We start from the raw sequence: 17,610 nt of genomic DNA on the forward strand, positions 1-17,610 counted from the left end.
GCACACGAGTTAGGCTAGGCATTTTCCTGTTGCAACTCTTCCCCTCACATCTTCTGTTCAGCCTGGCCTGGATACATTTTTGAGATTACCTTATTTCCACTTCAAGTTCTCACCAGTCATAGAGTTCGGATGTCAGGTAGGAAGCAGGAATATCCTCAAATCTGTACACTTAACTATCTAGGATAAGGCCTGGAACTCAACTATTTTGCATCTRAAAGCAACAGGATCCACCTCCTGAGTGTTATCTCTGACAGCTGAGACACCTTGTGCAATAGGCTGGCTCAGGGTAGGTTTGGTCTCCTGATTCTTTTACATCCAAGGTGCTTGAATGCTTAACTGGATATTAGTTCTGGTTGCAATTAATAGATTGTTTTTAGYCTGCCACACATCCAACATGTGTGGTTGGATAATTAACCGGTAGATAAGGGACCAGGACACACATCTAAACTCCAGTGGAATCTAGGTTTCCAGCAGCTTGGGATTATTAAAATTGCACTGATTGTGCAATTAGCYGCTATAGGAAAACTTCAGAGTCCTCAGTGCTCTGGGCTCTGCTTAACTGACTTTTTTATACATTAAAAGAATTATATTTAGTGAGTTTGGATTTGCTGAAATAGAATTTACTTTTTTAGTTTGTAGTTGGCTCCATTATGAGTTTAGATGTAGATAATTCAAATTTCTGGCTAAAATAGTGGAATACAAATATATTCTGAATAAGCAAATTCCTAAGGTTTATTATTGCATCCTCTCTCTGTCAGAGGCCTAAGTGTAGGGAGCATCTATGAATAATTGCTATATGGATGCCCCAGATAGGTACTAATATAAGTACTGTAGCATAAGCAATACATGTTCTTGTAGAACTGCTATAGCTGCTATGTAGAGACCAACAGTGTGCACAGTAACCCAACAACTGAAATTGGTATTTTTCCAATAGGTATTGGAAAAAACTGTTGCAATAGACCATTTACAATTCAATTATGTTCAAGAAAATGTCCTTTCATTGGCGCTAAATTTGTCCGTCTGTCTGTCTGGCATGAAATGAAGCACTAAACGCATATTTGCTGTCCCTTTTCTGCTTCTGGACAGAAACCTGAGGTTGTAATTGCATCCATTGATAGAGGAGGTAGTAATTGCAGTATTAAGAGTTATTAGATCAGTTTAATCACTTGTTTCTACAATTTTAGAACACTGTCATAGGGAAGAACAAACCAAAACATTGACTTGAAGACTTTCTGATTCGATTTGTCCAAGCAAACTAGATCTATCTATAGGTTCCTACATTCAATGTGCATTGAAACTATGGTTGTGGTTTTTGAAGTAAGTTTCTGTACTGGAATAACTAGTATTTTTATCCTGTAGATAAAAACTAAAACCTAAAACTTGAAGAAGCCGATATAGATGACATAGATTTGACATATATTATTGAGAAAATGCTTTTAYCTATGTCATGTTTTGAGACAAATGTCATATTGCAGCAAAAACAGTCTCCTTAGTGTTGTGGGGTTCATGTAGCCAAGGACAAAAGCTCCCAATAGACAAGAATCTTCTGAATGCACTTTATTCCTTTCAACATGTTTTCTTTATTTGTGTTAGATAGGGAAGAGCTGCTCAGGAGAAAAACAGCTCTTTTTGACAAATACAAAGAGCTTGAAAACCTTCCAGTTTTCAGCAGTGAAAATGCAGAGCAACTGTTGAATGAGCTTATGGAAAAAAGGGATTGAAAATAAATATCTYGACCCTTTACTTTTTGTCCAAAGAGACACAAATCCAAAGAAGAGTATTTATCCTATTTTACAGTGCTACAAAAGTATATAGTCTAGCATTTATAGAACCAATAGAAAATTTTGTAGAAACCTCTAATGTTTGTTTTTTATTTATGAAGGAAAAAAARTTCTTATTTGTAAACTTTTAAGCTTCTTTAGAGGACATCGGAGTTAACCTGTGATGAATTACTGTTAGTGGCAACAYTGGATGCTTAGATGTGATTACTGTTTAATATTATCAGTTAARTTCACAAGATACCCATCAGTGAGGTCTCGGTCATCCCTGATATCATAATATGAATTAATTACACTTTTCCTGTTACCCTGCAACTCATGTTCTTCTTCAAGCAAATGGAACAGTGGATGAAAACTTGAGTGCAGCCTTTAGACATTACTGCATATCTGTGCCAAATGGAGTGGGCCATTCCCAATTTGTAAAATCAACTATATGCAACAATATTTTATGCAACAGTATTTTATACATGTCTGACTTTATAATTTTGCAGTCATATCACTGTCTTGAAAAGGGCTTTTKCTGTGTCTTTGTACATTGCATGTTGCTACACAGTGTTGCTTGGGAGGCTTTCATTAACTCCTTTCTGGATTGCAGTGACTGAATTCCTTCTGATAGCAAGTGAAATAGAATGAGTAAAACCTCATCCATCGGTGCTCCAAAATCACAAAATGGTTGTGGTCAGTGCTAACTAAAGAACTGTTTGTTGCTGATGGCACTTTGTATCATTTCAGTTTATCTCCCCTGCTGTAACCTGTTCATTTGTTCTTAACATTTTAGTGGTGCAATGTTAAACAAAAAATTAACAAATGTACTTGTGCGCTTTATAGATAAAAAGAGTTCTCATAGTAGGAAATTGTGGGAGATAAAAGGTATGCTGGGAAATAAATGTTCTTTCAATTTTCAAGTCAAGATGATGCAAGAACATAACTAATTCTGCTGCAGATTCTGAAAATGCTTTCTACTTTGTATTATAATCCCATTTGAGTGAATGTTTGTTCTGGAGTTGGAGTGAAATACTTGAGGAGACRACCTGCATTCACGTGTAAATTTTCCTCTGTGCTTTGTTTTGCTCTTTAATCGCAGACCACTTTTGTAGGCAAATCTCTCTTTTCATAAATTCTCATGTTTGATAGGTAGAAAGAAGTAATTATCACCTGCTATCGCTTTGTTCACTGAGATTGTGTCTTCCCGGAACAAGTTACTTCTTGTGCTAGAGAACATTGTCTATTTATAAGTGAAAGTAGGTTAGGAGAAAAAAATATATATATATACAATTAAATACAGATTTAATCAACCATCTTTGAAAGAAATACTTGTAGGTTATCTGGCCACGCAATTCTTGACAAATAGTTTAATATGAAATCTTTTGCTTATGTCAGTGATCATAACTTTTAGTGTCTGTATCCCCAAAGTGAACTGTCACTAGTGATACTAATTCAAAGTGAACTAGGCAAAACTCTTCTGCCCAACTGCTGTTTTGGTGCACTGGCTCCCAACTTCACATTCTTTCAGCACAGAGCCTGGAGAAAACCACTGCAGAATATCCGAACCAGCAAGCCATGTCTTGMGCTTATGATTATCGTGATCCAAAGAAAGCGGGTGAACATTACAGTACCTGTGGTGTGACCCTCTAGGAATCTCTTTCCTGACCTCCAAAGGAATGTCTCCATGTGAATGTAAGTCCTCAGGATGATTCTTGAAGGTTTGAAGTCCTGTTAGTTAGTTGGGAGACTCTCTGTGAAGATACGTCAGTAGAAATGGAACTGTTCTACTCAGGACTTCAAAGACAATGTATTTTCAACAGTGTTTATTCATGGATTATTAGCAATGCTGCTTCAGAAGATCTGCTCTTAGTTTTATTGCCTTGCTTAGCTTCCAGCAGATTCTGAAGAGAATTGGATGTTATATTGTTCAGAGATTGCCTTCCGTTAATTATAAGGAAGGCTGCCATCTGTTTCCAGTTGCCTTCCTGTTTGCTCAAGCAAATCTTTTGGATCTAAKATGCAATTTAAAATTCATTAAGCAAGGGTAGTTTCAGGTGACATTAGCTGCTACTGTTCCCTGTAGCTGAGCATTTCCTTTGAGGTGGGTCCAAAGAGATGGTTCGCCTGACTGCTTTTTCTGTTGGTGTGTAAGCTGTTAARTGCCAGGCTCTGAATCCTAGCTGTAGGTCTTACCGCAGAGTCCTTCACTCRGTGGTAGGTACCCTACCCAGTTCACTTGCACCACTGGATGCCTTTAGAGAAAGTCTGTGGATGCCACTGAAAGTGGCCAGCCTGGCCTGCCAGCGTGTTTCTGAAATACCTACTTCTGACCATCAGAACACACCACCAGTATGAAACAAAGGTTCTTCTAACGTTTTGGAGAGAATGCTTTTCAAAAACCCAAATGGGGTCTTTTATTTTGAGAATTCAGCTGGGATTGAATTTTCTCACTGAAGTGAAAGTACTAAAAATGGATACTCTTTGACATTACACAGTCTTTTCTGGGCCAGTTGCTCTGCCAGGTCTTGAATGCAATTCTGTTCCATTTATTGTGAGGTTTTTCATTTATTTTAGCTGTTCAGGCTCCAGCCAACAGTTAATATTAATTGTTTCATGTCCCAAAGGGACATGGTATTTGAAATATTTCATCTTGAGCTGTGAATAATTTGCATAGATGTCTGGTTTKGGGGTGGAGAAGCACTGAACACCAGGTCCTAAGCAAACCTTTGAAACCTTTCTGAACTCCAGTACTGCTTTAATATCTGGAGGGAAAAAATGCTAAGAAATGGTGCTTTCCAGCTACTTTTTTTTTTCTTGTCAAAACTTTTAATTCCTGCTCTTCTGATGGTTATACCAAAATGACTTCAGTCTACTGTGAGAATTTTTGTAATTGTGGCTTTAGGATTTCTGACTTAACAAAAAGTAGTTATGTTTTAAAACGATTAGGAAGAAGGGAGAGGACAATAGCAGACACTACTAATSTGAATGTGATTTAGTATCAGCATACTTATAATACTGGTAAGCATGCTCAAATCCATGTGTTGTTCATTGGACAAGTTGACATTTTATATTTTGAAACAAAACCAGCCATGTAGTTGCTTTTCTAAATAAAATAGGATAGGTAGTTTCTAGAATCAAGATCTGTACGTGAAGAAAGTTCAAAGAAATCAGTTTTGCAAGTGTAGACTGCCTGCCAAATTTACAGATACAACAGATATCTATAGATCTCTTTAACAGTAGGGCTTTTACCTTTCTGTGTGTTCTCTTTCCTCTTCCTGTAACAAATGGCAAAGGAAGAATGTAATTTTGGAAGACCATCTACAGACATGCTTATTCTGTAGAAAGGTTGACCCAAACTTGTGGCATTCTGACATCTGCAGATTGGAGACTTTGTAGCAGCTTCTGATATTTTCTTGGTCACTAAATGCAAAAGCTGAACAACTGAATCTGCTGTGCCTTTTCATGCAACTTAGTATTCTATTCATTTCCTGGAATGGGCAATAGATTGATTTTCAATATGATACATCCGTTTCCATATGAGGTTACCAAGTTTGTGCTAATCTGACTAACTGAGCATCTAGATGTTTTTGTTGAACAGTAACAGTTCTGGCATCTTGGAGCTGTGGTATGGAATGTTTCCTGGAGGGGTGCTCTTGCTTCTGTTTCAAAATCTATACAGGCTTCTCACTAACAAATTGTTTGGATTAAAAGGGTTATGTTCTGCTTGAGCTGCCATTGTTTGAGGCATCATGTTGAGGGTAGTTTTTGAGTTTCTACAGATGTTAGAAGGCTGCCTTTAAAAAATTCCTATATCCCTACAAAAGGAAGGTATGCCTCAGTAGCTCTAGAAAACTACTATAACTTGAAATGCCTGTGTGAGATGATGGGAAACTTCCTCTAGATAGGATCCTGTGAAATACCTTGGCAGCAGATATACCTCAAATTAGAAACTAGGCTGTGTTGTGCAGCCTAATCTGTGTTCTCCAACACCCCCGTCCCAGCACCTATAATGGGACTGCTGTCAGAMTGTTCTAATATAAATGGATGACAAGCTAAGCTTGAAAATTATCTGAAAGGTTGGACTGTTAACACACAAAGCCTCGTTGGCACAAGTAGGTATTAACATAATATTTACTACTACAAGTTGTGCGTAGTCTTTCCACAGGCATCAGGTGGCTTCAGGATATAGGTCAGGAGCTCAGTCACTGTTATGTTGTCACTTTGATAAATATATTTAGCTTCTATGTGAAATCGGTCTGAACTTGTTCTTCTGAAATAATTTGTTCATATCARTTAAGAAGTGATAGTTTTCATAATTCTATTAAGGTAACAAAGTTTGTTTACTGTATTGATACTTGTACTGTATTAGAAAGCAGACAGTTCAGAAAATCAGAGTTCCTAGAGACCATCTATCTAAAGCTGGTCACTTACGGTCACTTACCATTATCCCTTTCTCTGGCTCTCAAATTTGAATGAAATGCATCATTCAAAATACTTTTCAAAATGGATACTGAAAACAGCATATTTGTATAAAACTGTCTCTTAATTTTGTGATGAGTTCCACATCAAAGTTGTGTTTCTTCCCTGGTGTCTTGTCCCASTGTATTGCAGAAACTGTCTTTTCGGTTGGGTGCAGCATTTGGAACGTAAGCCAAAGGGTCAGGTCGGATCAAGTATCTGTATTAAAAACAACAACAAAAAACTTTTAATGAGAAGACTTGGTATGTGTAGGGACAGAACTTCCTGCTGCTGTGCCATTGTTGGAAAGATTTGATGGAAGACCGTGAACCTTATTTTGAAGCAGCTCAGTCTAGTTCCTATTGGAGCTTTCTTTTAAGACTGGCTAGTTAAAAGCAGGAATCTAATGAGAATATTAATTCTGTGAAGCTATCCAGGAGACTTATTTATCCTTGGATTATTTTTGATACACAAAAGGAGTGAAGGAAAGACCAGAGAATACAAAGGATTACTAGAAAAAGTGTGTTTTGTGTGGATATATAAAACAGTACATAAAATCTAATGTCTGTTGAAACAGAATCTTCATCTTAGCTTTCTTTTGTTTTACAGGAGTAGGTCTTCTAGCAGGAAAGTATTAAGTAAAATAAAAACCWGACAGAAGTGTGAACAAGAAACTTYGCAGGTCATCTTTATGCTTTAACTTACACTATATCGTTCAGTTCTAATCTTGTATCTGGAGAAGGATTRATCAGGATGTAAGAGAGGGTATTCTGATGGTCATTCATTTCATCTAAACGATAAAAAGAAATACCAGATTAATCAAAGTATTTACAAAGAAGCTGTTCAGAGTATCACAGCTAGCGAATTATTTTCATAAAGATTGTCTTTGGCTCATAGAGTTGTCCAAAACGAAGTATCAAAAATTAGTGATAACTTTCATGATTTTCTTTCAAATGTACTTGCAGCAAACTAACATAACAATCTTACAAGTTGCCAGTTCTTAATATATCAAATAGCATCATCACAGCTAAACTTAGAGTTATTTCACTTTTTCATGGGCAAATTACCATTTAACTTTACTTTATTATTTGATAATTAACATTAAAATAGCTGAAGGCAAGTTACGTATCTGGTRTATCTGGTATCCCCTTGCCACTCTTCAGGTGCATTTTTGATCTGGAAAGCTATACATCTAGTTTTATGTAGCAGCCATTACATACAATGCATACATACATACAATACTGTTTCATGATTGTGTCTCCTTGAATGTTTAATATGTTAGATGAGGAAAAACAATGTTGGCATTCATGCTCATTTTAAAACTATTACTTATATAATTCTTATATTTTAAATCTTAACTCTTATCTTCCTAGAGTCTCTACAGAAGACTGAGGTTAAAGAATAGAGGTAAAAGATGCTCACAAAATATACTACATGGTAGTGCTGGGGAAGCACAAAGATAGCTAGGATTTGAACTGTGATTCTAAATAATAGCTTTGATAGCAACATGATAGAATATTTTAAATTGAGCTGTTGTTGTAATACACTGTATTCTTGCATGACAGTGAAAGGATTCCATGCTCCTGAGTACAAGGGAAGCTTCAAGTTAAGAGTTGTCATGGCCTGCACTGAAGGCAGTCCTTCCACACTAGGCCACTGACAGTGGAAACGGGCTCAGTGCCGCTTTCAGAGCAGTACTAAGTATATATATTAATATGTTGGTATCTGGTAGAAGTGTGTGTGTATATAAATATAAAATACCATATATTAATATAGTGTCTGGTAGATGTATGGCCTTCAGCTTCATGTGGTGAGAGGACTGTGCTTTTGCAAGCTGAGCAGACACTCTGAGCAGCTTTGTGGCTGTGAACTGAGGAAGCTGAATGTTCTCTTATCACTGGGGAAGAAATACATGTCAGCAGCTGGGAACAGCCTCACTGAATCAGGAAGAAAAGATAGTTTGCTGGGAATCCTTTTAAGTCACTGAATGCTGCAAAGTTTCCAGAATGTGAGACTGGTGGAGGGCACTTGAAAAGCAGCCACAGTATGAAAAGCTGACAGCTGTGGGTGCTGCTCAGGGATAATGCAGTATCCGTTAGGCAGTGCAGCAGACTTCCATCCACAAGACCTAGGATTATAGGATTATTTCATGTGTGTTTGCTTTCTAAAACCTCAGTAGAGGTTTTACTTGCTTCATGTTGCTCTTCATGCTGGAATCAGTGGAGGCAAGTTCTACAGAACAAATACTTCTGCAGGTGAAGAACACATTATTCTCATTTCACAACAAATTCTCTGTYGTCAGTATAAACATGTTCTTCAACTTGATACCTTCTATATCTATCTATATAAAGACTAAAGTTTCTGTCCTACCTTTMATGTACCGCAGAATTGTAAGGAGACATTAAGTGAGTTAGAGAGAAGGACGCTGCTGGTGATAGGGAGAAGGTGCCACAACTGAGAATGTTTGAAGTGGTACAGTGCAGCACTGTGATGTTTTGGGGATGCTTCTGGCATATGCCAGAGCTTCAGTTTTTCATTTATGCTTTTCCTGCCACCTTTGCCTCGTGAAATGAACTTAGCAAGGTATGATAGCTTATAAGATGTATTTTCTTTATGAGTGTTTGAAAAAGTTCGGTGTGTTCTTTTTTTTTTTTTTTTTTTTTTTACGCTAGTAGATGGCAATTCTTAATGCAACATAATTTCAGTTTAATTGAAGCCTGTCATTTAGCTTTGTTAGTATTTGGGAAGTAGGGATTTTTATTCCCAGCTGTGGATTAGAGTCAACATTGGTCATAGCCAATGCTGTGAGTACAGCCCGTTGTATGGCATTCCCATCCATGCTCACAGATTGGTCAATATACCTTTTTTCCCCCCATTTTCCATATGTATCAAGTAAGTGATGTTACTTTTTTTTTCTCTTACCACTCCTGCCAATGGAGTGAAAGGTAAAAACTATAAATAGAAGTTGTTATTTCTTAACCATATGTTATTTTGTTATTTTTAACCATTCTTCCAATAATATATTATAAATGATCTTGATCCAGTTGCCTATGTTTGCATGTATTAAAAAAGATGTCACGGGACTCCTGGTTTCGTCAGGAAAAGGATTATTGGATAGAAACAGCACCTACAGACCTAGAGTAACACATGTGGAAAATGAATTTCACAGGACAATATTTTCACTTCATTTAAAAAAAAATGGGAATAAGGGAAAGTAATATAAGTCCATGGACCAGGGGAATGCTTATATATTCATCTTGCATATCTAACGGATGTAAAATATAAATGTAACTGATATGCAGTCTTGTGAGGTTCTTCATCTGAAAATAGGAAAGAACTATTGATGTGTGTGTTTAAAAAAAAATTCATCAAGTTTTCTTCAATAAAAAACAGAAAAACACTACCATAAATTTCAAGTTTCCTTTATGGCAGTGTTAGCCTGCAAAAGATTAGAAATCAGTATGTCTGGCATAATACTAYTGTTTTAGTAAGTTGTTACAACAGTCATACCATATCCTGCTGGAGAAAGACCCAGATGCTTCATTCTGTTTTTCACGAGTTCGGCAAGTTCCTGTCTTTCTGACCGCCTGTAGAGGTTCATGCGCTGCTGGCTTATCCTGTCCGCTGTCTTGCCCGAGTGTCTGGGGACTTTCCTGCTGAGGCGCCGGGCCCACTGCATGCTTTTCCGTCGCAACAAGGGATGATCTGACTGGTCGCTGGATGTCGAGTTTCGATGATTACTGCGATAATTAAATTGTTCTTTGGTGTCTTCCCATTCTTCCACACTGATAGAGATTTGAGACTTGAAAGGAAAATGACAGGAGGGATGAGGGCTTTAAAAACAGGAAACAGAAGAAGATATTCTTGCCTTTTTGATAGAGTTGGTGAACACGTGATTTCTTGCTCAGATTTGGAGCTGAGGGGATTCAGCTGTTGATGCTTAMCAAGCATTGCTGAATGGGCAATTCTCTGCTATGCACTTTCATCTTTTATGTAAAATACTCATTTATAATGTGAATGTATTTATTAGTTGCCAAATCAGTTACACGTTAATGCCCGTTTCTCCAATTCCTAAGTACTTTTGACTTCCCAATGCTTGATTTAAGGAATGCCTGTGTGTATGATCCTACGGAGGGGTGCTGTAGCCCTCATGACTTGGCAGAGCCCTTGCCAAAGAATTAATCTGTAGTTTCTATATGCAAGCAAAGCTGCATTGCTTTTTCATTGTTGTAGCAAAAACCCTCGGAAGGGCCAGTATCTGACCCTCTACTGCAGTAGCTTCTTCATGCACCCAGCACTTGAGTATGTACTGAAATAAGTCAATGGGCTACATATGCAGTTGTAATGTATACAAAAAGGACATAGGGAATGAAATGGAAAACATTTTGAGACAACTTTTATAATTGTTTTAATTTCACTGTCAGATTAATATTTTCAGCTTTTTTCTCAAAACTATTTTATGCTGAATTTTTACTGATATTGAAATAATAACAAGTAGTSGAGTCTTCTGTGGTATCAGTGCAGTCCTATTAGCAAACTACTACTGATTTCAGAAGGCTGAGTATTGGGAAACAAGTCTGAAACAAATGTGCAGAAGAAAGCTTACTTAAAAGTAAAACTCACTCAGTTAATAGGAATCCAAAGAGCTGAAAGTTCTCAATATGCTGGAAGTGATTTGTGAACAAAGCAATTTAATCTGAAGAGCTACTGATTTCTTGACCTTTGAGGTTCTAAGAGGCCTTTCCCCATTCAAAACTAGGCAGGCTCCTGAAGGCAAGATGCTGCTGTCCTCATCAGTRTTGGATATAACCTCTCTTTAAGAGGCCCATCTCTTCCTTTTATCCCCCCGTAGAGTTCCTGGAGTCAATAACTTACAGCTCAACATCACTAAGTCTACAAGTATGGGCAAGACACTATTTTTTTTCCCTTTGTACTGACTAGCTTTTATTTACAGCACGCTAAAGGCAATCTCTTACCTTTGGAATTCCCTGGAGTCATCCCATCTAACTCCTATCAGCTTTCAGGTACTTAAGACTTTTGTGTAAAGAACAATATTACTTTAAACTTAATCAAACAGATATATTGCAAAGCTTCCTTTTCTGCAAGTGCAACTGGAAGATAAACACTTAGCCATGTACCTAACAAGTAGATGCTAATCAAATATGCTCTCACAAAATGCCTATATTAAGCCCATTCAGTTTTTCAGAACTAGTAAGGGTTTTGCTCCCTGAGTTTACTTGGAAACAGGCAGATGGTAAACAAATACTTACTTGTGAAGCCATTTCTCGTGACTGACAAAGGAAGGGGAAAAAGAAAACAAGACAATTTAGACAGACGTGAATCTAAAGGAGCAAATGGTTGGTTTAACATGCAGGATTTAACTGCAAACACAGAAACTACACAAGAAATAAGGAAGCTTTCTTCTGAAACGGATGCAGTGTGAATCATACGACCATGTCATTGAGTGGCATGTTAGATGTGTGTTAGCAGCTACATCACTGGATTCATAATCATTGCTGCTCTGCGTGGCATGGTTTGGACAAGTCGCTTGTCAGACTGATGACAGATTGCAGCTCGGGTGTTTCATCTGCAGTAATTTCCGCAGCCACGTATTGATGCTGCGTGTGCGGCTGCTTTAGCAAAATGGTTCAACTTGCATCCCAAAGATCTCTGCCTCATGTTACAGTATATCTAATTGGGAGCACAGTCGATGGAAGCAATTATTGCATGGCAGATAGCAGTAGCATCTTCTATACTGGTATATAAGCATTTTTAGAAAGAAAGTGATTTTTAACATAGCCTATTTATAGTGAGAAAATGGAACCTGGAGAATGGTATCTCACTAGAACATCAGGAAGTATATGGCATTACTGCAAATGAATAAGTAGGGAAATAAATTTAAAATCTGTCTTTTTGAAGTTTTGARTTTCCATTAGTATTGAATATGACTGGACTGAAAAAAGTACTTTCCAGAGAAATTTTGCTTCCAGCTTTTATCACAATTTTTTTATTTGCTTTTATTATGRACTTATTTAAGATTTAAAGCAGGATCTATCAAGTTTGGGAGTTATTAGTAAATGGGATAGCACCTTACTAAGCTGGTATAATGTAAGTGTAAAAATTATTCTAAATAACATAAATTGACTGTAATGGTCATGTTAAAATGGTCTGCTATGCTGGRTGATACTAAATGATGGTAAGGGGTAAATATGCAGCCCATTTTAAGTTTAAGTTTAAGTTAAGTACATTTTAAGTTAAGTACTGGTTACAAGAAAGCCACCAAATGGAAGGTATTGAACTCAGCAATTTGAAGAAGCCAWTTTTCATTGTTTACAGAGGAGGGAAACTTTTTCACTCTGTTCAKTTTAGCAGCTCTAATTTTTGCATGTGTGTGTGTTTAATGTACTAGGTTCTTGTTTAAACTTTTTGTTAAAAACAATTCAGAAATAGGTAGTGCTATGAAATCAGTGACTTGTGGCAAAATACACATGGCCATTGAATTTTAGCTAGTTTACTCAGGATCTTTGCACTTCAGTTTTGAAAATGATAAAGCTCCTGCAGAAGCTTTACAAAAGAAAAAAAAAGTCTGTAAAGGAGTTAAAAAATAAAGTATTTACTAGTTGCAAGCCAATGTCTGAGTGGCAGCAGTTGGTTTTGAAAGCATTTACAGAACTTCAGAGAATGGAGGTTGGATGTGTTTAGTTTTGTATCACAGGAAAGYTGTGAAAAGGATGGAAACTCGCTAAAAAACAAAACTCGTAAAAGAAGAGTACTTGAAGATAAATGTGGCAATACAGAATGAACRTTATAAATCTGTATTAAGCAATTTAGGGTTAGAGATTTTGAAGCTTACAATCTCTGTATTTTATCAGACTGTTATGTGTAAGCTACATTTGTATAATCTTAGCATGTGGATTCTGGCAGAAGTTACCATCATCAGCATGCAGTTTTGTCATTCTCTTATATTTGTGTTGGSAGAAACATACATATGTATTGCAGACATATACATACACATATACCCACATTCCTCCTGTTTGGCAGCTAACCTCAGAGAGATCCCACAGTATTTTCAGTAACACTGATTTATTCTTGTTGATTTCTAATTAATATTTCAGGGTTTGGGTGGATTACTAACACAACCTTCCTGTGACATACCTGCTACAGGACCTGCTCATACAGGTTGTTCGATGTAGTTTGTATATGCAAGTTTTTATACTGGAGCTAACTCTCACTTGTCTTACTGGTGCTGAGGCTGTCCTGATCAATCAGCTTCCTATGTACAAGCTCCAGAATAAAAATCAGGATGTAAACTGGGTCCTGGGTATACGTGTCTATGTTCATGTAGCCAGAAGGACTGCAGGGAGACCCACTGTATTTCCAGTAGTCTTTTTACCAACTGCTTCAGAATCTTGTAAGGGCTAAAGTTGTATCTGTAATCAAATCCACATAAAAGGTATAATAAACTGTTGTACCTCAGATGTTGTAAGCTTTTGGGATTCTGTCCTGTAGACTCCGATTGGAATGTCTCCCGTAGAAGAACACAGTTTTTGGTATAGTCTGGCATATGTCCTAATCCACAGATCCTCTTCTGTTATTTTCATCTGAACAAATAATAAGAGGAATGGAGTCTTTCATTTCTTGTTCACTATTCTACTATTGAAAAATTTTGGAAAATAAAACATACACTGGTAGTTACCATACTGTAGTACTGCACTGATAATCCAYGAAAAAACTGAAATTTCTGTTAAATGTTTACACACCGTCCCTTTTCATTACTGTCCCCCTTTTTGGGAGATGCTGTAGTACAAAAGCCCGACTCTCATGAAATGGCTTCTTTTTCTTTTTTTTTCCTTTTTCTTGTTTTTAATTTTTTATAGTTAAATACATGAATACTTGTGCTTTTTATTTGCATCTTAAAGAATGCATTGGGGTTTTTTCCTGGGATGGAGATGGGTATACAGAGAAAACGGTGACATTTTGCAAACAGTACAGATTCTTTTCTAGTACTTTCCACCAATCTGATTTTATGTATTTATTTTTAACTTACAGAACAAAGAAACCCAGATCCTGGTGTGGTATCAAGTCCCAGCAGAAGTCGTGTGATAGAGATCATATAATCTTTCACAAATGACTACAGGATTTTTACAGAGAGAAAGAGAAGAAAGAAGCTTTAATGAGCAGACARTTAGGTAACCATGAATACTGTGTGAATTTCAAAGAAATTATACATATATGTGTTTACATTTACAATCAGTCTATATCAAGTATGGTAATAGCACCGAAGAAATAGATATTTGAGTATTGAATCTACTAACAGAGTATGGGTTTTTACTTCATTGTGTATTTGCATGCAGTGGTCACAGGAATTGGAGGCTAAGACATAATAAGGATTTTTTTAGCAGCACGAGAACTAGGCAGGATGAATCAATGGAAGTAAGGTGTTAGGCTGAAGTGTGGAATTAATGATAGTTAACTATCTTCTGTGCATAAGAAATGATGTTTTTTGGTTATATGGAGCTGGAGTAGTAACCAGTACTGGGAGACTGCTATTATTTTAATCCAAACTGGAGTATTTTGCCTTAACCAATGCACCTGTTTTTTAGGAAAATGCAGTTAAGTTGTGCATTTCTGAACCCTAGGTAAAACCAATAACTGCAGACAGTACATATTATTTATTCCAGTTATTTATTTTGGGACAGTATGGACAATTGTCTTTTTTTAATTTTTGACTGCTATTTATGCATTTATGCTACAGAATTATCATTAGACTGACAAGCGTATTGTAAGGGATGTGCATGACCAACTTCGTATTTTACTGTTTTAAGGATATCTTAAAAGATTTTTCTTTTGGCCTGAAATAGGAGCTATTGAATGGGAATCTCACTGGGTTCTGTGATATTTACTTTSTTCCTTAGAAGAAGGAGGCATTATTTGAAATAGTATATTAGAAGAAAACTGGTGAGAACTTGCTGTCATAGTATGTGTGTCTTGGAATGGGAAAGATAATTCTAGAAAAATGAGACTCCTGAGTAGCAGGAGTTCAAAGACAGAAAAGCTGGTACTTAAGGGCCTTGTTTGTTTGTTGTTGTTATTTTGTCTGTTTGTATTTAAATACTGCCTAGTGAATAGTTTCACACTGTCAAGCCAAAGCATGATTGATCTTGGCTGGGAACAGWTATAAAATACGTTAGTTATTTATGTGCTGGAAGGAGTTGATGACAAACTGCTTCTACAAAAGTACCCTCATTTATTTACTGTTTTTAAATAATGCCATGTTTAGTGTTGATATCTTGCATTTAAAAACATGTTTCATGAACAAATTTATTTCTAAAATATGTAGAATTGGGTAAAGGGATTTGCATCTCTTGGCTAATCTTCATTTTCTGCCTCTTCTATATATTAATGAATTAGTGAGAAAAGCCTAGCTCCAGGAATTTTTCCKTGTACCTTGAAACTTCCTTCAGAGAATTAATTTTCAAGTAGAACTGAAAACTTTTAAAGCACCAAATATCAAGTAAACAAGCCCAGGAGAACAGCCAGGGTCATSTACCAACCAAGTGCAAACAAGAAATAGGTGGTGGCAATGCATGTCTGAGGCAAGATGAGGCACACTGTAATTCCCGGTACCTGATAAAGCAGCGTGTCCAACATACTGATGCTGAAAACCCTGCCAGCAGCAAAGGGCAGGCGAAACATGAATGCCAAGTTAGACCCTTTTTCCCGTTCTTTCTGTTCAGGAATAAAAATAATAATAACTTTAGTACTGTTTTTGAAAGGATTACAGTAATAACATCAAATTGAAATTTAAAAGAATTTAAAAGAAATTACAATGTAAAACCCCTTTTCTGTGAATATCATTTTATATACTTTTGATTACATAATATATATTTTTAAATATAATTTTGATTAAAGCATGTTGGAAGTGATTTTTTCTGCTATTTCAAGAAGAGAGGAAGTATCAAACTTTCAGTTTAGAAATGTCATGAGGAGCAAGATGTATTCACTAAGTGCAGAAATGTTGCAGGTCTTGAAATTAAAGACATTTACATGCAAATGAACAGTCTGCTTAACTTGTGCATCATCCAGTTTTGCTGAACTGCAGCAACCCCTTTGTCAGGGTTGGATAGGCTCCTCGTCCATGTTGGTTTCTAGGGCTTCAGATGGGTTGAAACGGATGTTACAAAAAAAGAACAGATAAAAACACCCAGCAAAATAAGCGTGTTACGGTTGATTTTTTTTTTCTAATTTATTTTTTGTTTCTATGTGATCGGAGCAATACTGTATTTTATAGTCTCATTTTTCTATGATATTTTTCTGAATCTTTGATCCCCTTGCCCCAAGAAAAATATACATGCTTATACCATCCCCCCAAGCTCTGATGCGTGTTGCTAGATAGTTTTGAACTTATAATAACAAAGCAGGCAAGGAGTAATCTTAGATGGAAAATTGGCAAAGAAAGCCTAAGGGTATGAAGAGCATGCTTAGGCTTAGGTGAGCCATCATCTCTCAAGCCATCTCTTACTTCAAAAAGCACATCCTTGTGCTTATTGGGGTAACTGGCCACAGAAACAAGAGCTTATGCATTTCTTCCATAGCTCTTAAGTCCTTTTCTTTTTAGTGTGACTGAATGAAGTTGGAAATATTCTTCTATTGTGAATTAAGATTTGGGGTGTGCATTTATGGCAGATGTACGATTTGTTCCACATCGAGTCCTTTGATATTAAAATTATATGCATATTTACCGCATCTACAATTGAATTAAATCCTTTTAAATTCCTGCTATAAAATGTTTTATAGGGAACTGGCTGTGAGGTGACTGTTTTCACATCAGGTAAATAAGGGTATTATGTTTATCTTTCCATCTGTTTAGAATAATTTGCAGCAGATTCTGGTGCTGTGCCAAGAGAGGTGAGGAAAGGCAAGCAATATTTTGGGACTAATTTGGTTTGTATCCAAGATTCTGAAGATAAAGACATTTCTCTGTGGCTTATTTTAAAATGGAAGACCGCAGGCTTATTTTTATATTAAACTTGTATCATTTCCTCTCTGTCTTTTTTATTATAGGCTTAGTTTTTCTTGCCTCTTGTTTAAGAGTTTAGTGAGAAGTGCAGTTTTTACTAAGGCATATTGTACTGAACTTCTGCTTTATTACCTGCAGTCTCACTGGCTTCTGAGAGAATACAGCAGCCACAGAAGCCTGAAATATATCAGAATGGCCCCAACTGTTTCATTCCACATTACGTTTGATAGCTCTTTTCCTGACACCTTTTGGAATTCATAGAATCATAGAATGCCGAAGGTTGGAAGGGACCTCAGAGGTCATCGAGTCCAACCCCCCTGCTCACGCAGGGTCACCTAGAGCACATAATTCAGTCATCAGGAAGGGTTT

General features: G+C 36.7%; 1 protein-coding gene across 1 annotated transcript in view; it reads right to left on the reverse strand.

Annotated features, from left to right (window-relative positions):
- Positions 1-3,313: 3,313 nt before the first annotated feature.
- Positions 3,314-17,610, reverse strand: part of KCNT2 (potassium sodium-activated channel subfamily T member 2) — a 128,389-nt gene continuing 114,092 nt past the window's right edge. Inside the window, exons 25-30 of the mRNA XM_026043863.1 lie at positions 15,849-15,950; positions 14,269-14,352; positions 13,694-13,822; positions 9,732-10,023; positions 6,927-7,011; positions 3,314-6,440 (exon numbers count right to left, since the gene is read on the reverse strand). Of these exons, the coding sequence (XP_025899648.1) occupies positions 6,329-6,440; positions 6,927-7,011; positions 9,732-10,023; positions 13,694-13,822; positions 14,269-14,352; positions 15,849-15,950 (804 nt within the window). The 3' untranslated portion in view covers positions 3,314-6,328. The remainder of the gene's footprint in view (positions 6,441-6,926; positions 7,012-9,731; positions 10,024-13,693; positions 13,823-14,268; positions 14,353-15,848; positions 15,951-17,610) is intronic.

This window comes from Nothoprocta perdicaria, unplaced genomic scaffold, assembly GCF_003342845.1.
Source record: "Nothoprocta perdicaria isolate Ctin4 unplaced genomic scaffold, notPer1 scaffold_34, whole genome shotgun sequence".
Lineage (NCBI taxonomy): Eukaryota > Metazoa > Chordata > Aves > Tinamiformes > Tinamidae > Nothoprocta > Nothoprocta perdicaria.